This window comes from Oculina patagonica, chromosome 13 (assembly GCF_052425735.1).
Source record: "Oculina patagonica isolate OP01 chromosome 13, crgOcupat, whole genome shotgun sequence".
Taxonomy (NCBI): domain Eukaryota; kingdom Metazoa; phylum Cnidaria; class Anthozoa; order Scleractinia; family Oculinidae; genus Oculina; species Oculina patagonica.
Window position 1 is genome coordinate 1,124,257 of NC_135770.1, and position 27,608 is coordinate 1,151,864.

Here is a 27,608-nt window from a genome sequence, read left to right on the forward strand (position 1 = left end):
TTTAAAACGGGAAAACGTGAAGCAATTGCTTAGATTTTTGAGAATCTAAAAGAATAATCCTTAAATTATATAAAATAATAAATTTTGTGGCGATCAAACGCGGTTTGTTTAAGCTGTGAGCGATTTTCGAAAGCCTTCGTTTTTAATAAAATGCGATTATTTTTAAAATGCCACGGTGAATATTTTTGTAATTACCCCAAAACGCTGCCGAACAGTTAAAGTTTACGCACAACAACTTACAGGAAAATCCACTCCGTAGATTTCCTGAACGAGCGACTTCTTTACTTTGCCTTTAAAAACTGTTTTGTTATGCGTTTGTCATGACCGTTGCATAAATGTGATACTTATAATAGCCCAGAACCAGCCAGTTTTGAGGCTGATGTCACCTTAATATTGTGTGTAAAAGTTAAAAAGATCGTGTATATACATCAAATGTTAGCAGTCAATAAAGATGGATGCTTTTTTGCCGAATATTTGAAAATTTCAAACAAATGACGTAATTTCAAATTGCGAAAAATTTGTCGATTTGTTTTTCATTTTTTTAATGCTGCAGCTAGAACAGGATATTGCAAAGGTTTGTGCCAAATTTCAGCGTGTTCCTTTCATACGGTTTGAAGAATTTCGGTCGGAAAGTCAGGTATATTTGCTTTCCAAGTTCTAGTCGCTTCGTAAACCCCGCATTTCGAACGAAGTTATATTGTTGTTTTCAAAGAGAGGTGTTACTTTCAAATTCCGCACGATCTTCTGCCATTTGGAAATAACACGGCTTGAAATAGTAGAACTGAAATGTTAATTACCGTTCCCGAAAATGTATTCCCTGGCGGCAGAAGATCGTGCGGTATTTGGAAGTAACACCACTCTTCGAACAATAACAGAATAATTTCACTCGAAAGTGCGGGATTTACGAAGCAACTAAAACTTGGAAAGCAAATGTACCTGACTTTCCGACCAAAATTCTTCAAACCGTATGAAAGGAACACGCTGAAATTTGGCACAAACCTTTGCAATATCCTGTTCTAGCTGCAGCATTAAAAAAATGAAAAACAAATCGACAAATTTTTCGCAATTTGAAATTACGTCATTTGTTTGATATTTTCAAATATTCGGCTGAAAAGCACCATCTTTATTGACTGCAAACATTTGATGTATATACACGATCTTTTTAACTTTTACACACAAGATTTAAGTGACATCAGCCTAAAAACTGGCTGGTACTTGGTTATTATAAGTATCATATTTATGCGACGGTCAAGACAGACGCATAACACAACAGTTTTTAAAGGCAAAATAAAAAAGTCGCTCGTTCATGAAATCTACGGAGTGGATTTTCCTGTAAGTTGTTGTGCGTAAACTTTAACTGTTTTGCAGCGTTTTGATGTAATAACAAAAAAATTCACCGTGGCATTTTAAAAATAATCGCGTTTTATTAAAAACGAATGCTTCCGAAAATCGCTCATAACTTAAACAAATCGCGTTTGATCGCCACAAAATTTATGGTTTTATATAATTTAAGGATTATTCTTTAGGATTCTCAAAAATCTAAGCAATCGCTTCACGTTTTCCCGTTTTAAAACGCGCTTGAAAAAGGGAACTGCCAGCCTCATAAATACCCGCGGGCCACCTTTTAAAAGTACCGTAACTTACAAGTATTGTGCTAAACATTACCCCGCATTTCTCTGGGCGAAAATGCAAGGTTGCGTGCAAGCGTTTCTTCTGTCAAACAATAAGAAACTTCGCGAAAAAAAAGGAAAACAGCTTTTAAATAAACATTGTGACTAATAGGCCCCGTTTACACGGGTCCGGACAAATTTTTGCACGGACAAAAACTTGCACGGTTCCACCTTGCGTTTACACGGGACCGGCGGAACTGGACGAATTTTTGAACGGCTAAGTGTGCAAGTTTGGGACCTGAAAAAAGCAGGTCAAATTTTTGACCGGCACGGTTCCATATTTCGTACGGACTCGTGTAAACACCCAAACCGTGCAACTTTTTGCACAGATAGCGCGGTTAAGGCCTGGAATCTAGTTATATTTTGCCTGGTTGCTTAGCAAAAATGAAACATTTTGTTGCATTATGCCCCTATTTTGTTACATTTTGTTTTAAAAATTTAAAAATTTGAGGCAAAAGAAACCTAGAAAGCAGTTCACAGATACGAGAAGACGAGCGGCGGCAGCCTGCATCGCTATTTTGGCGGGATTAGCTGGGCTTTTGTCGAACACGTTGCTGCAAATGGCCATTGTTTCCCATCTTCATCGATCGAGGCATCATGGATCGATTCCCCTGCTTTTCTTGCTTTGTAGTCTATAACTACATTAAGCAACAAATTAATTTCTTCATCAGACCACGTAAAGTTCTTGTCTGCCGCTTCTGCCGCCATGTTTGATTTGCCGCGTGCTGCATTAGCTGCAACATGATTGGCTTAAAACATTAGCGATAACCAATCACAACAGACACGTAAAAAAGCGATTCAAATGCCGCGACTGGTCTAAAATTTGCACGGTTCCGTGTAAACACCACTGCAATCTGTAACAAAATTTGCACGGATCCATGTAAACAGGCGGTCCAGGTACAAAATTCGTCCGTGCAAAAATTTGTCCGGACCCGTGTAAACGGGGTCTAAAACGTTAAAAGCCAGCGGCACTTAAGTGTCGCTGTGAATTTCACAATTTATTTTTACGATGAAAGACACAAAATCAGTACTAAAATTTATTTTAAATATAAACCGATGTGGCGAAATAGACTTCAATGCAACCTGACTTTTCTTCGAAAATTTATAACCAGAAAAACAAAATCCATTCATTTCTAAAGTGGTAACATATATGGAAATTCCATGGAAATTCTTGAGAACGCAATAGCCGTTGTCAAGGCTGCATGTGAACGTTTACGTTATTTTTTAAAGCGTAGCGAGATAAGTAAGAAAGACTCGTACCCAGTCTTTATCTTTTTGCAAAGGAATCTGGAAACGAAATTAGCGCACGCAAAAATAAGAGAAGTGACTGGATACAGAAGCTCCGGCTGGGTAGTAGTCTGTTTTATTATATAAACATCAGTGAAATACCAGGAAATCTTTCGCACGAAAAAATCATATCTTCACACGGGAAAATAACATGTTATTTTCACGTGTGAAGATATCAATTTCGAAACATTTTCTGACAAGTTTACCCTGTTTCAATGCTGAATGAGCTAAAGTAAATCGATGTTAAGTCGAAACATCTTCGGATCTTCCTCGGCAATCTTCGGATATCTTCGGAAATTTTAAAAAATTTCGGAAAAGTTCGGAAAATGTTCGGAAACATTTGTACTACCTTAGGACAACATTTTGCAAATCTTCGAAAATCTTCGGAAAATGATCGGAAATCTTCGGAAAATCGCCAAAAACATCGTAATTAGTAGGTTTATATAATAAACAGAATATTACATGATTGCTTGGAGATATGAAATTTATTTTCTCGTGTTTAAATCGATATCCCACTCGTTCGCTCAGCTCACTCGTGAGATATCGATTTTAACACTCAAAGATAAATTTCATATCTCTGCACAACCATGTAATATCCTCTATTAATTCCCATTTTTAAGATGCCACGAGCTTTAAAGATGGGTTTGCTATTTCTTCAGGTGAATATGGGTAACACATTTCCCTTTAACTAAGTATTCACATGGGCCCGGTCGAATTCAATGAACAATAATTTAACGTGTTACATACGCGCCAACTGATCAGACATGGCTCGCTAGAAAAAAAATTCCTTGGATTTATAAGTTTGAAAAACAGAATAGGGATATGACAGCCCAAAACATGTGCTAAATTGTAATTCATTTTGTAGAAGATTAAAAGTCTATCTTTAAACAAATAAACAATTTTAGTCATCTTGAAGTATGTTCATTGATAAATCCATGGTTGATGAGTTCAGTTAGTGGATTGGAGTGGACTGTGCCAGATTTGTAAAACATGGAGTTGTAAAAGGTGGATTTTTAAAATGTGTTCTGTAAAAATAGATAGAATTATATTTAGCTGTTTTGAGTTTAGTATTTTCAGTGAATTGAACTCGTTAAATTATTCGCATGCTTCTCCTGGACGAACGCAAGTGTTGATTTATGCGTTCTGCTTACGAGGGACTACTTATTAAACACGCAAGACGCTGAATGAGCGTTCACTCGAGCCAGCTTCTTCTTCAGTGCTACTAGCAGTATCAACAAAAATCACGTTAACACTATGAAGTAATAACTAGCAGTACGAGTACAAAATTCAGAACGAATACAGCTTTAGAATTTACGAGCACTTTTCTATAAGGATGAAGAATTGAAAATCAGGAACGAAAAATCGAATTTTTTTTATTTTCCCAAAACATCCCTTTCTATGAACTAGTCTCGGAAAAAATATTTCTCAACCTAACAAAACATGGTAGTTGAATGGTGCTCATATCTTTTATTTGCATTTGGCTTTGCTGCTCTTTCAGGCTTGGTCCTACACAAAACCGTTCGAGGAATTTCTGAATTATATCGACCGTCCACCGAATTCAACTCTCTCTCTCCCGGCGAAAACAAAAACAAGATGGTGGCCAAACGGATTCTTTGAGCTTTAAGGTTCTCCTTTATTAATTTAGGTTGAACTTTACTTTCAGCAAAATAACAGTTTAGTTGAAAAGGGATTCTTCAAAACTCTCAAAGGCTTACATTATCCGTTTTTTACGCAATTTCTAAACTTCTGCTTCACTTGTCGTTTACTTGTGCTTTAAAAATGGAGGTATAATTAGCCAGACGCAATTATGTATTAAGATTTCTAGAGAAACACAGCTTAAACTTGCCAATTTATGTTGAAAATGCACTTTCAACACGATGTAAAATATTCAAAACGCTCTGGTTACGTGACTGAGGACGGCATGTGCCTCGTTTGGCATTAAAAAAATTACTTCCCTGCAATGCTTCGTTGCTGTGTGATAAAACTTCGAGACCCTACCGCCCTCGGCCAAGTCTTCCGCCTTTTCGCTTATGTGCATTGCCCCCTTGAACCTTACATGCCCGACGTCAACTGGCAATTTTTAATGTCCCGCACAAACAAAACCTCAAATATGCTATTTGTTTTCATTTCGAGAGAAAAATCTTGTCACAGCAACCATAAACACTTATTTGGGAACTGTCACGTAATCCATGACGTGATTACCCTACTAGTGACATAGGAAGATATTTCATGGTAAATGTTATCTTGTGGTGGTCTGACATTCTTCTCAGTATAAAACTTGCAAAGTTATAAGACTTTTAAAGAAATTGCCTAAAAAGTTTCTGGGATATTTTTTAAGATAATTATAATGTACTTTTATTATTATTATTATAATGTTCTTTTATTATATCTGCGTGGTAAAGACATTCAGTAAAGTGGATATTATTATTATTATTATTATTATTATCATTATTATTATTATTATTATTATTATTATTATTATTATTATTATTATTATTATTTTTATTATTATTATTCAAATCAGCAAACTGAACACATAAAAAAACATTCTAAATAACTACCGAATTCTTTTCTTCAGGTTTTTCTAGCTTTCTCTACGCGGTGAAGACATTCAGTAAAGTGGATACACGATGCGGTTTGTGCTCGCCATTCAACTTATCAGTGTGCTTCTGATGTTCCAGCCTGATACGACCCTGCAGGGCATTTGTCAAGTAGCAGACTGGATGGCGCGCCTGGACATGGAAGGGTCGTCTGTGTGCCCTAATAATAACACCTACCTCGCGGGATTACTAAGAAATGCGCGAGCCCCAGGAGACGAAAGAGTTGGACGCATCGAGTATGGAATATGCTGCCCAGCCATTGATCCAGCATCTTCATTCATCTTCACTGATCAGCCTGCAACCTGTAAAAATGCAAACTGGTCAACTACCCTGGATGGGTGAGTCGTTTGAGACCGGCGGCATATAAAAAACTAATTATACATTATACGCAGCGGAGCAGGGGGACTGTAGCTCCGCCCAAAACGAAAAATGTTGGGGGGTTAGGGGCTGAGCCCCTCCCACACACACAAACACATACACACACACCAAAAAAAAAATGGTTTGTCAAGATATTCTGTTTCGTGAGGGAGTTCAGACATCTTCGAAACTTCCTTGGATGTCTTCGGAAACTTCCTTCGGAATCTTCGGAAATCTCGGTCTAGAAACTGCTTAAAAAACAGAGAGTTCGCTTATCTTTTGGATATAGGTAGCCCTTAGTGAAACTAAAAACATTTTGTTGTTTTTAACTTTAAATATTTTTATTTTTCTGAGAAAAATGAAATTTTCGATTTCACGTCTAGACGCGATTCAGAGGGTCTAAACTGGGTTTGGAACTCGACCATTTTCATTCGATTTGCATGTCAAAACGATCAAGCGCAGAAAAAATTAATACTGTCGGTTAATTTATTGCATGACTCTTCCTTGTCCAAAGAAGCATAGTTTCAAGAGTTTTGGTTTAATCTAATTATTTAACGGTAGACAAATCCAGACTATTCTCACGCGCCATGAAAGTCGGTCGGTCAAAATAATCGTCATATTCACCATGTGCCATATCTCGGAATTCCTTGAGATGAAGGTATTTCAACTGTAGAAGGATGATTCTTTCAAAACATACAAAATGGCACAAAATCACGCCAGCCTTCGAGCAAAAGTATTACCACGGTATTTGTTAGTTAAATTAATTTAATCGCAATACTAGCAATACTAAGGCATAAATCATCATAAATATGTTCACCTTTGCTCGGCTTTTAAAAAGTCCTGACCGTTGCAATACGTTTTTTTCCTGTCATTTCTTCAATGGCTTCCCATTCAGTTCGCATGCTCTTGTCAAATCCGTCTTGAGACTGCGGAATTTGAAGCAACCACTGCTAGGTTTGTATCCAAGCATGTCTTGTCATGATTAACGTGCGCTACTTGTGTTACTTAATTAAGCCATATTTCAGGTAATAGCGGGCAAAGTGTTTTCAATAAGCCACTTTGCAGTGCCCGTTGGAAGCCATTGAGACAAACGTGACAGTGAAGCGGGTAAGGGGGCTTGGTAAAACGTAAGCTCAATCTGAGTTACTTTGTATGAAGTACACAAAGGCTATATATTTGTTTCTGAAAACCCAAATTATTTCCAAATTATGCAAAGTTTGGTTTGGGCCAATTACAAAGCACTTGTCAAAAAATTATTCAAAATTGTACAAAAACGGCACAAAATCACGCCAGCCCTCGAATGCGTGACCAATGCAAAAGTATCACCACCGTATTTGTTATTTAAATCAATTAAATCGCAGTAATGAACCATGATAATATCATCGTGGAACAGAATTATTGGGGGCAAGAACGGTGTATTTTTGTCCATTTTATTTCATTTTAAACGCCAGAGCCTTCTGTTTGTATCGAAAGGGAGGCAGAGCCGGGGCCGAATGTGTCATGTGTTGCCTTAGCTAAATCAAAGTGGCTACGGGCCACTAAACTCGGAAAATTTATTATGAAACAAGAATCGAAAACAACAAACTGACAAATAAAGATTTGCTAAAACAAATGATGTTAAACTTTCCACACTTCAGTTCACTTCACTTAGTTTGATTATTATCTAGCTGCTCATCGAGAGCGGGCCGAAAGGCCAAGTGATAGAGTTCCCATCGGTTGCAAATTGTTTTCTTTCTTTTTCTTTTTCTTTTTTGTCTTTTGAAGGTTAGGCAAAATTATAATATCATTAGAAAAATTAAGTTTTCGTCTATTTCAAGAAAACAATACAATATTTTGGCTGGTCGTTAAGCATGCATGTACCGTATTTATTCGGCTATAAGCCGAGACCCTAAACTTTTAGTTTTTAAACCCAAATTACTCGGCTATAAGCCGAGACCCAATTTTTCCTTCAAACAATAAAACAATCCACGCGCAGCGAATCAACATATTCGTTAAATCACTGATAAAAAATAAACTTATTAATAGAACCGTACACACGCGTGACAAAAAATTCACCTGAGTTCAGAATACCATCTCAAACAATCACGCGTTCTTCCGAAGAATTAAGCGGTTATCCATTTGATCATCATGCCAAAAGCTACTCCTTTTCAAACAACTAGACCTTCAAATTGAAAGTTGTTGCCGAGGTAGAGACCGTTCAGAACAACTGCAAAATCGCCAGAGAATACGGGATGATTCCTGATGATTCAGTGAATCTTCAGTTCATCGCAATTGGCCAAGTTGCTAGCGAACAAATCAAGGAGATCAAGCGGGTGAACTTTAAATGTCACCAAAACGAAACATGTGCTGTTACCAGTATTTGCATGTCTAGTATCCTGAATCCAATCAAACTCTTCTGGAGTGGTTTCTTTTAGCAGAGAAGTCGTGGTATTATAAGTTTTCGGTTTTGAACAAAAATATTTCATCCAGCCGAATTCTGTCAGATCGTGTTACAATGTTTACCAAGCCCGTGGGAACGACCGCTTCTGATTGGCCAGTTTCTGGTGTCGCCACAATAAGTCAAAACGATCGATTCCTAGGCTTTTGTACATTATGCTAGCATTTTTTCGAGTATTTTAGTGAGGCAAAAGCATTGAGCATTATTCGAGCATTTTCGTGGCATTTCCCGGGAAAATTGATTTTTTTCCCGAGAAAATAAAAAAGAAATTAATTTTTTTAGAGAAAATGACGACTAAAACTCAAAATTCAACTACAAATAACTTTCTAGAGATAGTCAACTACTTTCTGTACAAAGCTTCGTGGATGATTTCGAGGATTATGATTTTTTTGGCTGTATTTATGAACTTGTATATGTTGTTGTTGTTACTTACAACACTTGTACGTTTTTGTAAGCGTTAACCGTTAACACCATGTTAAAAACTTTGAAATTAATTTTAAAAAACCGTTTGTATAATGAGCATTATCCGAGCATTTTAGTGGCTTTTGGGGGGGAGACCGAGCATTTTAGTGGGAAAAATGGAGCATTAAGGTAGAGCATTTTAATGGGGAATCAAAAGCATAATGTACAAAAGCCTATCGATTCCTTCTTGACCCTTCTTCTCTTGAAAAGTCACGTTAGCAGTGATTCTGCAATCAGATTTAACTAAACTTCAAGGAAAGGAACAGAAGGAAAGGAAAAAAAAAACAGTCTCAGGCAGAAATAATTATTGTAAAAGAGATTGTGAGGAAATTGTTTAAGACATGCGGGATTTCGAATGCCCTCGTCAGTTCAAAAGACGATCACCGTACGCCGACAAAATAAATAAAATTCCAGAGCGAGCCGATGGACGACGAGTTTCAGCCTAAATAGCGAAGAAAAGACGAATAAAAACTCTATTCCTAAGTTCCTTCATTCAACCAAATAGCATTTTAGGAGCTGCCACTAAAATAAAAGGTAATGACCAAGAATAAATTACAAACGCTTGTTAATTTTCGTTTGTTGATGATCCCCCCCCCCCCCGGGGGGGTTGATGAGCGCTTGGCTTATAGATGAATATTTCATTCAAATTCAACTCTTTTCTATTACCATAGAATTTTTTTCTGAAAAACTCGGCGATAATTGAACCCCGCAATTTTGTTGAGTTTTAACCAGTTCTCAGTAAGATTTGGTGAAAATATATAGCCTTTGTGTACTTCATATATGCGCATGCGTTCAGCACAAAATTCCGTGTGCTTGAGTCTACGCCTGGAAGAATGCATACCACAAGAAGAACATTGGGTTTTCAGAAACAAATATATAGCCTTTGTGTACTTCATACAAAGCAACTCAGATTGAGCTTACGTTTTACCAAGCCCCCTTACCCGCTTCACTGTCACGTTTGTCTCAATGGCTTCCAACGGGCACTGCAAAGTGGCTTATTGAAAACACTTTGCCCGCTATTACCTGAAATATGGCTTAATTAAGTAACACAAGTAGCGCACGTTAATCATGACAAGACATGTTTGGATACAAACCTAGCAGTAGTTGCTTCAAATTCCGCAGTCTCAAGACGGATTTGACAAGAGCATGCGAACTGAATGGGAAGCCATTGAAGAAATGACAGGAAAAAAAACGTATTGCAACGGTCAGGACTTTTTAAAAGCCGAGCAAAGGTGAACATATTTATGTTGATTTATGCCTTAGTATTGCTAGTATTGCGATTAAATTAATTTAACTAACAAATACCGTGGTAATACTTTTGCTCGAAGGCTGGCGTGATTTTGTGCCATTTTGTATGTTTTGAAAGAATCATCCTTCTACAGTTGAAATACCTCCATCTCAAGGAATTCCGAGATATGGCACATGGTGAATATGACGATTCTTTTGACCGACCGACTTTCATGGCGCGTGAGAATAGTATGGATTTGTTTACCGTTAAATATTTAGATTAAACCAAAACTCTTGAAACTATGCTTCTCTGGATAAGCAAAAATCATGCAATAAATTACCGGTTGTATTAATTTTTTTCTGCGCTTGATTGTTTTGACATGCGAATCGAATGAAAACGGTCGATTTTCAACCCAGATTGAACCCTCTGAATGGATTCTAGACGTGAAATTGAAAATTTCGTTTATTTTAGAAAAATAAAAATGTTTAAAGAAAAAAAAAACAACATAATGTTTTTAGTCTTACTAAGGTCTACCTATTTGCAGAAGATGAGCGAACTCTTTATTTAGCCTTGCCGCACTTTATTGAATTTTTCTGGAAACTTCCTTTTATAACATCTTTTTAAACCTTTTTTTACAATTTTTAGATCAGTTACAAATCGTTTTTTAGAATTGAAGTTGTTTATTTCATCCTTTTATATTTATCACTGGTGTACGTTGTCGATTATTTTTTTGTTCTTTACAGGAATAATGTCTGGGCTTTATGCCCCGACGGTTATTTCTTGAATGGCTTCAGGAAATCAGATGGACAAGGTTTGTCTGACATTGAAGAAGCAAAGTGTTGCCGTCCGCAGAATCAACCGGAAGATAGTTATGACGACTGCTTCGATGAAGATGTTTCCGTTAGTTTTGACGACACGGGGCTTTCTTATTGCTCAAAGAAACCATATTACATGACCGGCATCTACAAAAGCACCTGCGATGAAATTAACTGCATTGAAAAATTCAAATGCTGCCGCATGAAATCACGTAATTCTATAACTTTACTTAATTTTTACTTATCCTCTTAACCAGAACCGCTTGCCCCTATTAGCCGGCTTAGCTTGGGGCACGAGGAACAAGTGGCTTTGGGTACACATGATTTGATTGGCTAGATTTGAACATAACTAATCGAATCAACCGTGTTAAAATCACTTTGTTGTACGAGATTTTATTATCGTTGATTTGATTGGCTAGATTTACAATCTTTTTGTTAAAAATCTAACCAGTCAAATCATTTGTCTTCAGAGCCACTTGTTCCTCGTGCCCCAGGCTCAGTCGGCTAAGAGGGACAAGAGGCTCTGGGCACGAGAATGGATTTTCACTATGCAAATACTTTAACTAGGCCACTTCGTGGTTAGAAATTTTTTTTACCTTATTACATGAAATTCTTGCGACACCTTAATTTCGCGAGTTTCGCGATTCTAAAAAAGTCGCGAAATTAAAGTGACGCGAACAATAAGTGTCGCGAACATAACATGACGCGAAAATTAAGTGACTCACATAAGTAAAAAATCAAGAAAGAATAAGGTTAGTACCACTGAAAGAAGGAATTTTCAATGTAAATGGATGTTGTCATCAATTGACTCAAAAAGAATAATCACTCATGCACGTACAAGTATGACATTGTGAGAACTGCTCTGTTGTTGCTATTGCCGAAATTCAGTCCCGCCCTTGCGTTTTTGTTAATTTTGAAGTTATTGTTCCTTTGATGAAGTCGCTTTATTTAATTCAAAGGCATGTTAATTAATTTTGCCAAGAAAATGTAAATTCTGCCTCACTCAAAAACGCGAAATTCAAGTGATTCAAAATACAAAATTTTCGCAAAATCGCGAAATTTAAGTGGAAGTCCCGCTTAAAGCGGTCCTCTCGACTTCGCGCCAAAAGAAAGTTTCCGTTTATTCTTTGCCTGTGAAAAGGCTTTGGTCCATACATACAAAAAAGCAATAAATTATTTTCTAGTTCTTTATTTTCGCTTTGCTTCAGACCAAATTGAATTTTGGCCGACATGGGGCCGCCAACGGTAGTCGAAGGGCTAAATTTCGACCATTTTGCGAAGCACGCTATGTCCACAAAAATGTACTTGACGGAATATCATTTGGCACAAATTCTAAGACACCTTTATTTAGTTCACTGACGAAACGAGGAAAATTTTACGAAAATTCTAAGCATGCCAGCGCTTCTGAAATACACCATACTCTGAGGTCTTTATTCACACGTTAAAATTTAGGTAAATACAAGAGAATAAAACTCAAAAGTTTCAACATAAATTGGAGTAAAAAAGCACTTCAATGTAATCTTCTTACCTCAATGAATCGTTTTCTACTTTCAAACCGGTGGGTATCTCCTTGGATTGCACGCGAGAACAAATTAAAATCTGCCATATTCAGTGTGTTTACATAATTGTCGCTTCGTGCCAAAGCTCATTTGCATAACCTTGCAATCGATGAGAAAACTCCTTCCACCGTCCAAACTCGATTAAATACCTTTAGAATATAAGGAAATTGCTTCTTTTGATATTCCTATACCATACAGATCCAGCGCTGAGAAAAATTGCGTTGAAGATGACAAGAATACTCGCGGCGTGCGAGACTCCACAAAGTAAATATTGACGGTTACACTGGTCGCACTTGTCCCATAATTTAAGTTCAATATTCGCTCCCGTGGTATCTCTAGGGGAAGAAGAAGAGTCGAAATTCAGCCATTTAATAAATATAAAACGTGTTAAAACGACAAATTGAATTCTGACAACGGGAATCGATCATGCAAAGACAACTTATAACTTTACGTCCAGAAACATCACTTACAGGTTGCTTACTGAGGAAGCGTATTCGCCAGATACAATCCACAAGTTTGAATAGAACTGTTTTATGTTATGAAGTGATGAAAAGGCATAAGCTTCAATTCATTCTTGATACGTTTGCTTTCGTAATCGGTCATTCGAAGCCACAATGGAAGGTTTGTGCTTCGGGATCCATCAACTTATTTTTCCCCTTGCGACACGATGTCACACAACTATGAATTGTGACGTGACTGGCTGATCAGAGGTCAAACAAGGGTCAAACTTTGGGGGTGGTGGGGAGGGGGTTGGGTTGTCGGTATTTTACAGCAGGAGAAAACTTGAGGGGTTGAAGAGCTTTTTTCACAGCAAGAGAAAACTCACAAGTAGTAAATGATCTTTTATTTTTAATAAGTGACTCGTGTTTTTATCGCTAAATATTTATTTTTTCCTTGTTTCTTATTCCACCTTGTATCACTCAAGTGTAACGTGCCTTTGCTAATTTACTTCTGTGGTATGCGGGCATTTGGGAGCAAATTTGGTACATTTCCAATATTTTCCCCCGGGGGGGGGGGGGGTACTCCCATAAATTTCGGATAGGGGTGTGCTGCCAAGGTTCTTAAACCTTTACCCTATTTAAGGATAAAGAAAGCGAAAATTGATACCCTTTTTAAGGCCCCAAACCGAAAATTGACACCCTATTCAAGGGAAGAAGAAGCGTTCCGTGACGACCTAAATAGCGGCTAACCGCGCACGGCCAAACACAAATCTTTATAAAATCGCTATACAAATACTTGAACGGGTATTTCAGTTTTAAGATACTTTTCTTTTCGTTTATCTGGGCGTTTATTAAAGCTGAAAGAAAATAGGTACCCTATCTAAGGATCACACCAGGAACAAAATGCCAAAAGGACCAAAAATGATACCATATTTAAGGACCGAGAACCTCAAAAACCATACCCTATCGGGCGGTACATACCTGTATAGCCCATATATGGTAGTACCCCCCCCCCCCCCCGGGTATTTTCCGAGATAACCCCGATGCATTGGGCACACAAACATTTCCATAACCTTGTCTTCGCGTAGGCCAAAGTGACCCGCGCGAACCAGAATCAATTGATATTCAAGAACATCGCGTTAGAAAGCGATTCAAGTGGGCTGAAATGTCATCTTGGAATTCCTGAAGACGTGCGAGGGCGCTAACTCCTCTGAAATCCCCACACCCACCTCCATCCTTGATGTTCATAAAGTATACAGGCATTTTTTACCGATAACAAGCCGCAAGCTTGCAAGTACAGTTCGTGCTTTCTAAATCTAATTAGCGTAGTTGTTTGACAGCGGGAAATTTAGAAACCAAAAGGGAATCGAAAAAGGCGAATTGTAATCAGGACTGACGGCATGTACATATGTGATCTAGGGCCATTACAGAGGGCCTATAATGATTCTCTCAAACCTTTTTCAGTTCCCGTTTTCATTTCCTAATCCCCGTTGAACTGTTTTAGTTCTCATTAAGTATCCCGTGAATGACTTTCCCTTTCCATTAAATCATTTCCATTCCCTAAACTTGTCTCTATTTCCCGTACGCGTTTCTTACTCCTTTTCATGCACAAGAAGAGAATGTCATACCAATTACACTCCTTCCTTTATCGCCCTTCATTTGTGGCTTTTCCAAGTATATGAGGGCGCATGGATATATTTGGACTTGACCAAGGCAAACAGACATTCGTTTTGCGACGGGTTACTACGCAATACAACATTTCTAGCAGGATAGATGTACATCTACATCTACATCTACATCTACATCTACATCTACATCTACATCTACATCTACATCTACATCTACATCTACATCTACATCTACATCTACATCTACATCTACATTTAATATGTCGGTAAAAAGTCCATACGGATATCACACCAACGTCTAAAAATAAGTAAAAATACAATATGTTCATATATAATAACTGAAAAATTCTAAATTAATTCTAAAAATCTAAAAATTCTAAAAATCTAAAAATTCTAAAATTATATGGGTAAACCACTAAATTAATGAAAATGCTCGCGCAGTCCAGACTGGAAAGACGTAAGAGAGTCGGACTCAACAATCGCCGCAGGGAGTGCATTCCACTCTCTTATGGTCCTCGGAAAATACGAGTAAAAATACGCGTTTTTCGTCGCTCTATATTGCGTATATTTGAAATTATGGCTGCCGCGAGTTCTGGATTTATTATGTCTACTAAGATAGGAGTCAACATTTATATCTACAAGGTCGTGACTCATTTTATATAGTAATGTAAGTCGAAAAGATTTTCTTCGTTGTTCCAATGTTTGCCAGCCCAACTCCTGGATCATATCAGTTACACTGGCGGTTGGGTGGTAGTCGTTTGTGCAAAACCGCGCCGCTTTCCTCTGTACTCTTTCGAACATTTTGGAGATAAGAATCCCAGGCTGCGCAAGCGTATTCGAGCTTTGGGCGAACAATAGCTGTGTATGCAGTTTCTTTCACATTCTTGGGGCAATTCCAGAGGTTTCTTTTAAAAGAAACAAACAAACACAAACCAACACTGAGTTTTTCATCAGTGATTTTTCGCTATATCCATTTAGGCATAAGTGCTTTTACTTTATTCAAGTTATGTTTAATAATTTTGTTTGGCTGAAGTCGCAGTGAACTTTTTTAGTACATATTCAAAGAAAAATAAAGAACATGTTGACCAATGGAAAGCATAAATTCGTTTAAATGCTTTCAACTGCTGAGTTTTCTCTTGCTGTGAAAAAAGCTCTTCAACCCCTCAAGTTTTCCCCTGCTGTAAATACCGACCGACAACCCAACCCCCTCCCCACCACCCCCAAAGTTTGACCCTTGTTTGACCTCTGATCAGCCAGTCACGTCACAATTCATAGTTGTGTGACATCGTGTCGCAAGGGGAAAAATAAGTTGATGGATCCCGAAGCACAAACCTTCCATTGTGGCTTCGAATGACCGATTACGAAAGCAAACGTATCTAGAATGAATTGAAGCTTATGCCTTTTCATCACTTCATAACATAAAACAGTTCTATTCAAACTTGTGGATTGTATCTGGCGAATACGCTTCCTCAGTAAGCAACCTGTAAGTGATGTTTCTGGACGTAAAGTTATAAGTTGTCTTTGCATGATCGATTCCCGTTGTCAGAATTCAATTTGTCGTTTTAACACGTTTTATATTTATTAAATGGCTGAATTTCGACTCTTCTTCTTCCCCTAGAGATACCACGGGAGCGAATATTGAACTTAAATTATGGGACAAGTGCGACCAGTGTTACCGTCAATATTTACTTTGTGGAGTCTCGCACGCCGCGAGTATTCTTGTCATCTTCAACGCAATTTTTCTCAGCGCTGGATCTGTATGGTATAGGAATATCAAAAGAAGCAATTTCCTTATATTCTAAAGGTATTTAATCGAGTTTGGACGGTGGAGGGAGTTTTCTCATCGATTGCAAGGTTATGGAAATGAGCTTTGGCACGAAGCGACAATTATGTAAACACATTGAATATGGCAGATTTTAATTTGTTCTCGCGTGCAATCCAAGGAGATACCCACCGGTTTGAAAGTAGAAAACGATTCATTGAGGTAAGAAGATTACATTGAAGTGCTTTTTTACTCCAATTTATGTTGAAACTTTTGAGTTTTATTCTCTTGTATTTACCTAAATTTTAACGTGTGAATAAAGACCTCAGAGTATTGTGTATTTCAGAAGCGCTGGCATGCTTAGAATTTTCGTAAAATTTTCCTCGTTTCGTCAGTGAACTAAATAAAGGTGTCTTAGAATTTGTGCCAAATGATATTCCGTCAAGTACATTTTTGTGGACATAGCGCGCTTCACAAAATGGTCGAAATTTAGCCCTTCGACTACCGTTGGCGGCCCCATGTCGGCCAAAATTCAATTTGGTCTGTAGCAAAGCGAAAATAAAGAACTAGAAAATAATTTATTGGTTTTTTGTATGTATGGACCAAAGCCTTTTCACAGGCAAAAAATAAACGGAAACTTTCTTTTAGCGCGAAGTCGAGAGGACCGCTTTAAGCGGGACTTCCACTTAAGTATCGCGAAATATGCGCACCTCAAATCGCGAAGTCAACGTGTCTCGAAAATTTCATGTAATAAGGTAGTTAATCAAAACGTAAAGAAAGTAAAAAAAAAGGAAGGCGATCTTTTTCGTACATGATAGAGGAATGACTTTCGGTCAGTTTGCTTACGTTGGAAAAGCACTTTCTGTTGTTCAAAACTTTCTCACTTTTTTAATAATTATTTATTAACTTGACAAATATTGTTTACAAAAAAGGTCACCCTACAGAACTTATTTACAGGACGTTGTTTAAACTTACAGTATAATTATTACTTACAATCCAAAACACATCGCTTCAAAACAGATCACTTACAATTTGAAACTTATGATACGTCACTAACTTGCAATACATTACTTACTTACAGTACATACATCACACGCTGACAACGCATATACTTACTTTCACTACACCATTTATTAAGAATAGAATTCTTACTTTCTCGCTTGTTTATTATATATATATTGTTTATAATTTTATATAATATAATTACGAAGAGAAATTTGATACAAACAATACTAGAATAAAAATTAAATGCTTAGATTTACATTACTCATACTAAGAAACTAAAGGCTCACAAATTCACCATCACAAGCTATCTCGGTAGATGAATTGCTTTTATTGTTCAAATCTCAATACATCTTTTTGGGGAAATGGTAAGCGCTCCAAGTGATTAGAAGGCAAAAAGTGAAAGCATAAAGATTTGTTTAACTTGAATTTGCATACTTACTACTCTCCTATATACTCTCCATATACTCTACTGATTCTGTATTGGCGACTTATCATATTTATTATATTATGTAAAAAAAAAAAGAAAATGTAGCTTGAAAACTCTTGAAATTTTGTATAGCAACTAATCAATCACGTTTACTGAGAGGACCGCAACTTTCTGCAATTCTGTTGGGGTTTAAAATCTTATTGTATCATTGTTTTATTGCCTTATTGGTACATTATTAGTTCGTTGCCTTAATTTGTTCTCTATGAACGTTATAATTGGGTAATTTTGTCTTAAGTGGCCCGGTTCAAATAGTTGCACTGTTATGCATCACGGGTTGGTAATACAATCACAGAATGCAGAAAACCGTCCAACACGTCCTTTGCGACATTGCTTCATTCATGTAGTGCAACAATTGAAATCAAAACTATGACAAAGCAAACAAACAGCTTCCATATCGAAACACGCTTAATATCGCGAAAAAAAAAATAGTTCAAAGGAAAACTGTTCCCAGTTCACTAAAATACTCTTATTTCAGTTGCTGTCGATGGTGGATGGAGTGACTTTGGAGACTGGAGCGAGTGCAGTGTGACTTGTGGAGATGGACAGCAGGAACGCTCTCGTACCTGCACCAATCCCCCTCCGGCTTATGGTGGAGCAGAATGTACTGGATCCAACAAGGAGACCAAACCATGTAATAATGGTCCATGCCCTGGTAAGTAGCCGAATGGTAGTATGTACAAGAGCTTTCAATCGTTTAGGACTTTATGACAAGACGTTCATTCGATCGATGGTTTACCGGATCAGATCCAACTCCACACGTGATTCGAGAGTACCTACATTTTTTTTCGATCTCATTATCACACGAGTAACATTAGACACACAAATGGTTTTGGTGGACAAGTCTCAGTCTAGTGGGCTTCATTTTTATATAGCGAATCAGTCCGATCCGACACCGTTTATATTGGCCGATCTATATCTTTTGGTCAGAGCTAAAATATTATAACTCCTAAGTGATTCGACAGCCGAAAGAAGACTGAACAACTCATAACATCAGGTTAACAAGGACAATTCTCTTTTTTCCTTAATCGTCGCTCCACTGGAATACACTCGTCTTCGTCAACAGCGCACATGATCTTCCAAATATGGTAGGGCCTATATAAGGCGGCCAGGTCACGCAACTATGGACCGTTACAATAACATTTTTTTCTTCTTTCACCACGACTTTTAATTTGTTAGTAACATCTTCCTCAAGCGCACTTCTATTTCAGTTTAGTTTAATCATTTAACCTTGCCTGTTCTTCATAAATATCAAATAGTATTGGGCATTTTTTAACTTAACAGACCAAAATTTGATATGGTGTTGATTGGTGTTATTGTTTTTTGATATTGTTGTTATTTGTTCTTGTGTAGTGGATGGTGGATGGAGCGACTTTGGAGACTGGAGCGAGTGCAGTGTTACGTGTGAAGGCGGAATAAAGGAACGCAGAAGAACCTGTACCAATCCCCCTCCGTCAAATTGTGGCGCGTATTGTGTTGGAGACAACGTGGAGGCACAAAGCTGCAACGCTCAGTCTTGCAGCGGTAATATATTTGTTTGATTGGTTACATTGAAAAGAATCAGGATTGACAAGTATACTGATTGATAGACAGACAGACTGGCTGACTGGCTGACTAACTGACTGACTGACTGACTGACTGACTGACTGACTGACTGACTGACTGACTGACTGACTGACCGACCGACTGGCTGGCTGGCTGACTGACTGACTGACTGACTGACTGACTGACTGACTGACTGACTGACTGGCTGGCTGGCTGGCTGACTGACTGACTGACTGACTGGCTGGCTGGCTGGCTGGCTGGCTGACTGACTGACTGACTGACTGGCTGGCTGGCTGACTGACCGACCGACCGACCGACCGACCGGCCGGCCGGCTGACTGACTGACTGACTGACTGACTGACTGACTGACTGACTGGCTGGCTGGCTGGCTGACTGACTGACTGACTGACTGACTTGCTGACTGGCTGGCTGGCTGACTGACTGACTGACTGACTGACTGACTGACTGGCTGGCTGGCTGGCTGGCTGGCTGACTGACTGACTGACTGACTGACTGGCTGACTGACTGACTGACTGACTGACTGACTGACTGACTGACTGACTGACTGACTGGCTGACTGACTGAATGGCTGGCTGGCTGGCTGACTGACTGACTAACTGACTGACTGATTGATTGATTGATTGATTGATTGATTGATTGATTGATTGATTGATTGATTGACTGATTGATTGATTAAGTGAGTGATTGAAAGTAATGTGTTATATTATTTCAGTTGATGGTGGTTGGACTAACTGGTCGGCGTACGGCGAGTGTAGCAAGACCTGCGGTAAAGGGAAGAAATATAAAACCCGTACCTGCACCAACCCACCCCCCTCAGAAGGCGGGAAAAACTGTAAGGGAAAATCCAAGAAACGCAAGAGATGTAACGAGGGAAAATGCCAAGGTATGGATGGAAAATTAGTTTCAAATGTAGCTTGGTTGTGACTAGAATGGATGCTTTAAATGTGACTCAAATAGATCTCTATGTATGTGATGCCCCTCTGTTCAACTGGCAACTAGATTATCAGGCATGTTATTTAGAGAGTAAGCAATTTTTTGGAGGGTAACACATGTCAGTGAAAACTGTACTGATGAACTAGTAGCCGTCTATCTTAAATTAAAATAGTCCATAATATAATTGAAAATGTGAAAAAAATATGAAAAAACTGGTCTAAATTATATTACAAGTTAGAATAAGTAAAAATAGCAAATATTTAGGTTAGGAATGGCCATAAATGCTAAGAATTTACTTCAAAATCACGGTAAAAATGGCACTACAAAAGCAGTAATTTAACTTTCTTTGCCATGAAATGGCATAGCTTGGAAAGTGCTGATGGTCTGTTTTGTGTGCATGTTGTTGTTGCAAATTTGCGCAATTTACAAAGCATATAGTCCGGTGGATAAGTGAAAGTATTGTGCACTTTATGATAAAAGCATGACACTTTGCACACCAATACTATAAAGCTTGAGGAGCATTTCAAAGATTATAGGCATCCTGGATGTGACCTTTGTCAGGGGGGAGGGGACGTTTTCAAAATGGCCGCCAGTCGGATTCTTTGTTAGGACAACTTGGAACACAGCGACTTGGTACAACGTTAAATTATCGTTTTTAGGATATTTACTCATTGATCTAAGACCAAAGATAAGAAATATGGCATCAAAATTGCTTTTTTAGTGTCTTACAGAATTTGAGTGGTAATTTCGAAACTAAAATTATATATGCAAATTATGATTTCATTACACTCATATTAAAGAAACCCCGAGGTATACTTTATGACTGTTCTGACGTAAGCTCATATGGGATACAATGATTTCAACCAACAAGTGTCCCTACAATTCATGGCGCTGACAGCTACCACGTTTGCATAACAATGTACAGGGCAGATTTTCTTTAACACATCTACACCATCTTCTGAAGCGTTTAGTACATCCACTCATTGAGGGTGGCGACGACTGGTTTTCATGTTGAAAAAACTCTTAAAGGTCAGCATCACGCACTTGACTGGCGATTTATAATGCTGAAAACAAATGCCAGTCCCGTTTCATGGACAGTTGCTTCTCCTGTGTGCGGGTTTTTGCTTTATCAGGACGCCAAGTGAATAAACTCAAATTGTTCTTTGGTATATCCTATCACTGAGCCGAGTTGTGCATTCTACTATTCGGCTAATAAAGAACGCGTTGCACTGGTGTTCGCTAAGCTCTTTCAAATTGCGGACAGAATCGATGACTGCTGCATTTATTACTTTCCGATTACCAAGAATCGGTATGTGCAGAGAATGGGTTGTCCATATTGTCCCATGGTTTCGACTAAAGCCCTCATATTCTTGATCGAGGAACGATGCTTGCCTTGCTAAAAATAAATGCAAAATATGATGTTATCGTTGTGGAATAATCATGTTCTTGTTATTTTATCTTAAAAACTATTATAAAAACTGTTATACCAACTGTTTTAAGTTCCATGTATTTCAGCGGTAGGGACAGACTGCAGTTATCACAAAAGGGTGAAAATAACAGAAAAATACAATTTGATAACTTAGGTCACCTGGCTGGTCCTCGTGATGATGAAGCTGTGAAGCTGTTTCCTTAATTCATGTCCAAAACAACGCGAAATTCGTCAATGATCCTGGCCATCTCTGGTCCAGACACCATTCTTCAAACAATGCACCGTTACATTCTGGCTGACTTGTTTGCCACTTTACGTACGATACCTGTGAAGCTTATAGAGAGCGCAAGCTGTAATCTTGTGTGCATGGGCGGTTTCTTGACATGCACCGCTTTCAGGAAAGAATTTGAAGTTCCTGCAGTCGCTATTTCAGCTTGTACTAGTGCTGACGTCCAGCCACTGCCATCTGAAAGATCTCCAAGTGCTTTTAGAAAGTGCTTTAAGTAATGCCATCTTGATGTGTTTGCCACCCATCATTTCTTCAAATGACTCCTTCCGATATGTTTATATGTTTCTGGCCACATCCACTGGATTTGCTTTGAATTCTGAACAGTAGTTGATCAAATGTGATCACTGAAATTTTCCCAGGATTAAAAACTGTCACAGTCTTTTTCAACACATTCACGGAATGACGAATCATCGCCACTGACTTCGAGTCATCCGGGAAAGAGGAACAAGTGCGCTGACTGCTGCAGGGCCATGAACTGGGGTCTGCTGGTTGTTGTCTTCTTGAGTGGTATGCAGCCCAAGGTGATTCAAGTCCTTATCACTGGCAATACCATCGATAATCTTGCTGAGGTGACCGGTCCTATCATTGTCTTCTGCTACAGCCTTATTCATCAGACTGCACCTGGATTGTTTCAGTCCACAAACTTCTGGAACAGGAGGCTCGTTCTTTGTGACAGTGGCTGCCGGTGCAAGTGTGTACAGCTGTCCGGTCTTGCCAGACCAGGAGATAGAAACGCATGATTGTTCTGTGTCACGATTTTCAGTGTCGGGATGCTGAAACAGTGTTATGCCTGTCCCAAGGAAGAATCCATGTGCACTAGTTGCTGTCGGACCATGGCCAATATTATCGACTGCTGATGTTGTGAACACACCAATGTTTAGTGTAGACAGGCAAACTGTTCCAACTGTCTCGAAGTGGCTAATGACAGAGTTACCAAGGTCTGCAGACAATCCTAGGACACGATCATATGAAACAGATACTCCCGTCCTGTAAAGTGTATCCACTAGATCTTTTGATCTTGTTCTTGAGTGTACTAATGCACCTAGAAATAATGGCAGTGGCGTCTCTTGTTGTTCGAAATTCCTGGTGTTCGAAAAGGGTTTTTGACGCCGGCTCACACAACTGTTATACATTATAAGAGCACAGCTTCACTCTCATCGTTGAGAAACAGAGCAAGTTGTGACAAGTAGCTAGCTTTGTCCTTAATGTTTGTCCCACACATGATAAGATTGAGGCACCGAATTCTCCTAACAATTTTCTGGGAATGAACCAGTGGTCAGCGTTTGTTTCCTAACATATCCTCGTGAACAATGTTTGCAGCACGATATAGGAGCACAGCTTCACTCTCATCGTCGAGATGGCACGATCTTGGAGATTTTCCGACGTTTCCATTGGCCACAAACAGCACATTTGGAGACTCATTGTATCCTTCCCATTGTGGAAAATTGCTGAGAATTGTTTTTTTCAATCTAGTAGAATGATCTACTGAGGAGTCCCGTCCAGGCTGATCCATTCTATAAGCGTAAATAAGCTACTTGTATATGTGAAATGTGTTCAGCAAAACAGTATTTAAACAAGTTTAAATACTCTTTTCAAGAAAAACAAAAAAGGGAACAAGGTACTATTATATAATCAGTGTGAATGAATTCTTTTGAAAATCTAATTTGCATAAAGTCCAAAATGGCAAAATTTTTCCCAAAACATTTCAAAATTTCAATTTCTGAACAATTTTCTAAAATCTGGAATTTCTTTAATAAATGACCATCCTTAAAAATATTAATCAAACCTTCTAGTAAGTAGTTTTGCATTATGCTGTCATAATAAAGATTCTGGCTGGCGGCCATTTTGAAAAGTGCCTCTGTTCCCCCGCAAAAGGTCATATCCAGATTGCCTATAATCTTTAAAATATTCCTGATGATTTATAATATTAGTGTGCCATTTTTTATGCTTTTATCATAAAATGCACGATTAGTTCCTAAAATGACACTTATCGCCTGGACTAATAGATGTTTACCAAACTTACCAAACTTATTAATTTGGGAAAAATTTTTTGCATTTCGTAGGCGGGAACTGTACACCGACCTACATTTGACCACTGTATGTAGTGGTGTCGTTTTTTCAATAGGAGAATATATAGCACACACTTTAAAAGTATTTCGTGATAAAATAAAAAATGAAAACTGTTCATAAATAACATGTGTCTTGCAAGAACTAGTTATCAAAGCTCAAGCATAAAATTACCCAATTAGTGACCTCTTGGCACTTTTTTATCTGATAAAAATGTAATTTGATGTGTGTTTTAACAGGACTGTAGGGGAAGCAAAGTCCTACAAAGGGGATAAGCAGGTAATTGCCTAATTATGTGTTTAAGTAACCAAATGTAAGACTGCGAAATCTGCCTCCGCTTGAGTACAGAGAAGCCATGACAGGTCCATAACAACAACAACAATACTTCATTTAACCACGCGACACCTAGGAGCGCAAGCGCTCGTTAAAATGTGTGCGTGAACGCAAAATTGTATAAGGCCATCCCAATAAAATGTTTCTTTCCCATCGCCCCGTCTCTTGTGATGGTGGGTCGGTCGGTCGGGCAAAAAAATAAAATAAAAAAAGAATGAAAACTTCAAGGGTTCTGGGTTCCAGAGAAGGCCGGGCTGCTTAGTATGAAAGCCTGATTACAAAGTCAACTCGAAAACGTGGTCTTTTCGTTCGTTATTCCTTAACAGTCTATAAATAACGTAGTGTCGATGTTTATTAAAGACAAAGACATCACATCATACCAATTGTTGTTAATAAAACAAGATCATGTGTTTGTAAATTGAAGTTCTTGCTTCTTTGACTAGTGAATCTAGAATTTTTTTTTTACTTTTCGAAAAAAATGGGTCGGTCGGGCGATGGGAAACGAAACATTTTATTGGGATGGCCTAAAAGAAAAAAAGTTATATAATTATCTATGTAAATATGTATTATATAATAGGCGCCTAAAAAGAGTTAAAAATATTAAAACCTAAAATATTTACCTAGTAATCGTTAAAAGTTAAAAGATCGTTAGCGTCCCTTACAAATGGTGGTATTGAGTTCCAGATCCTGACGGCGATGAAAGAAAAGGACTTATGCCGCCATTCCAAATTGCATCTAGGGATCTCTAAAATTGATCTGATGATCTGATGATGCTTTTGTTAGGTTACTGTACATGTACAGGGAATAACTAGCTGTGTCGCTTGGCATGCAGGAGGTTCCAGGACTCTATAACCGTTTCAGTACCCTTCAGTTCTTTAATACTCTCCTTATGCATCTACTGCATAGCTAACTATAGCGAACTAGTAGCCCTTCTAATATGGGTAAAATGTAGACATGTTTGGGTTTGTTGAGCGTGGGAACATTTATTGCATATCCCACAGCATGATTAAACTCGTCAGAACGCACTTGTTAGATGATCAACAAAAGTAGAGAATAACTAATTAAATTCTAATGGTAAAACTACAGAGTTGGACTAAAAACCCAAACAAGAACGCCATGTGGGTGGGACACACGGACAGTTTTGATTCCCAAACATGCCTACTCTGAGAAACAGAACTAATGCAGCCCAAACGACTGCTTCGAACTAGATACTAGACAAAACTGGTCAAAAACCAAGAAACTGCAACTGTGGGCTAAGCAACCCTGGGCTTTAAACCTAAGAGTAACCTTGAACAACCTTGTAACTAAAACACTTCACAGCACTTTCCTAGTCTTTTGCTGCCTGGCATCCCCTTGGTGGCTTCTCATCTCTTGGGTTGCTGGGGCCGCCCATGGATCTAATCTCCTACTGGAATAGGCTCCGAAAGGAGGCATGGGTTCCAGCCCCAGCTGAGGATGGGGATGCCGAGCAGTGTGGTTCGCCGCACTGATGTTTTTCTTGTGCCGTTAAATATTTTTTAAATATTTTTTTTTATAAAAATATTAAATATTTTTTAAATATTTATATTTTACACGGATGGGGACAGAAAGTGCACACGGCTTGTACTTTTTTTGAAATAGTGCACTGGTTATGAAGCATTTATTTTAAATATAATTATTTTTCACGACGTCAGAAAGTCGCTGCAGTTGAAACGTGATGTATTAATTTAAAAATTTCGATAAAAACTGCAAAATTAACTGAAAATGATAATATTATCTAAGAAACTTGAAAAAGATAGAAAAATTCCTGAAAACGAAGAATTAAACTTTTAAATTCAAAATTGTTCAGATACGCGTGTCAACAGATGAACTTAATACAACTGCTGAATTTATTATTTTTGCAGATCTACAATAAACAGATCAAACTGGGAGACAATGGGGATCATTTCCTTTAACTGTGAATGGGGGCTGGTTAATCACAGTTTGGAAAAACATAGCAAGGGATAATTTGACGGGAAAATATTCGACCTTATGGCGTCTCCATATCTCCTCTTATGGATGTCGGATTCGGATAATATTGTTTATCAGTTAAACGAGTTTCGTTGTTGGTGTGGGAAAAATAAAGCAAGCTTAAATTAAAGAAAATTTGTCGCGGTGATTTTTTGCTATTTAAACACCCGAGCTGTGGAGATAAGCCTTTACCGAAAACAAATGTATAACAATGCAATATGTTTCTCTCCATGACTTATGATTTATAACGACAGCTACGTTTTTTGTAAATTCAGCAGTTGCGTACCTAGCGTTAAATCCATTTAGCCTAAAGTTCAAAAATATTTACAGTCAAAATACTCAGCGCATGCCGCCTAAACTTCCGGAATAGTTTTGATTAACGGCCAACGGATTGCATTATTCGTTTCAAACATTCAAATTCAATTTGAATATTGTAAATCTTCCAACCGTAAACACGTGAACACGTAAACCTGTCAAAAATAAACCAATCAAATTGGTCCATTTTTGACAGGTTCGCGTAAACAACCGTAAACACGTGAACACGTAAACCCCTCAAAAATTGACCAATCAAATTGGTTCATTTTTGACAGGTTCGCGTGTCCACGTGTTTACGGTTGGATGATTTACAATGGCTGCGGTCACATCTAGACTGCTAACTATAGTTAGGACGGCGTTAACTATAGTTAGCTATTTCGGTAATGTGACCGCTACTCTGTTCGCCCTAACTTTAGTTAGAAAATTTGCGCCTCGCTGATCCAAAACAATACACGCTAACTATAGTTAAACCCAAGCAGGGTTCATGGGTTAGTCTTAAGTTTACAAACGAAAAGCCAATCAGAATGCGACAATTGTTTTCGCACGTGTGAGATGAACATAAATATGCAAAACAAAGCGTCAAGGGAAGGAAAACAAGAAAAACAACATGCCAAGAAATAACATATCATCAATGTTAGCAAAAATAAAGCTTGAATTCTTCGGTTTCTAGCATCCTTACTTCATTTTATTTCCTTCAACGCCGAAATACAGTGCAAAAATAGAAAAAATAGAGGAACAACTGGACTCAGATCAAAAACGAGGGCTGTCATGAACTAATTTAAATACCAAATTATTCACAACCTAATCAGAACTAACTATAGTTAACTGCATTGGTGTGACCGCAAAGACGACAGAAAGCACTAACTATAGTTAAGTATGACGTCACGTAACTTGAGACTAACTATAGTTAAACTTTAGTTACGTCGTAGATGTGACCGCAGCCAATATTCAAA

The 27,608-nt window shown here is 38.2% G+C and overlaps 1 protein-coding gene across 5 annotated transcripts in view; it reads left to right on the top strand.

Annotated features, from left to right (window-relative positions):
* The window catches only part of LOC144636771 (thrombospondin-2-like), a 28,658-nt gene extending 2,193 nt beyond the window's left edge, over window positions 1-26,465 (top strand). For 3 of the 5 annotated variants that reach the window (XM_078495968.1, XM_078495967.1, XM_078495966.1), the window contains 6 exons: window positions 5,536-5,895; window positions 10,785-11,068; window positions 18,213-18,389; window positions 19,088-19,258; window positions 20,013-20,183; window positions 26,235-26,465. In XM_078495968.1, the coding sequence (XP_078352094.1) occupies window positions 5,588-5,895; window positions 10,785-11,068; window positions 18,213-18,389; window positions 19,088-19,258; window positions 20,013-20,183; window positions 26,235-26,245 (1,122 nt within the window). In that variant the 5' untranslated portion in view covers window positions 5,536-5,587 and the 3' untranslated portion in view covers window positions 26,246-26,465. Of the gene's footprint in view, window positions 1-5,535; window positions 5,896-10,784; window positions 11,069-18,212; window positions 18,390-19,087; window positions 19,259-20,012; window positions 20,184-24,257; window positions 24,298-26,234 lie in introns of all 5 variants that reach the window. The other 2 variants (XM_078495969.1, XM_078495970.1) reach the window with 2 other exon arrangements.
* The last annotated feature ends 1,143 nt before the right edge of the window (window positions 26,466-27,608 follow it).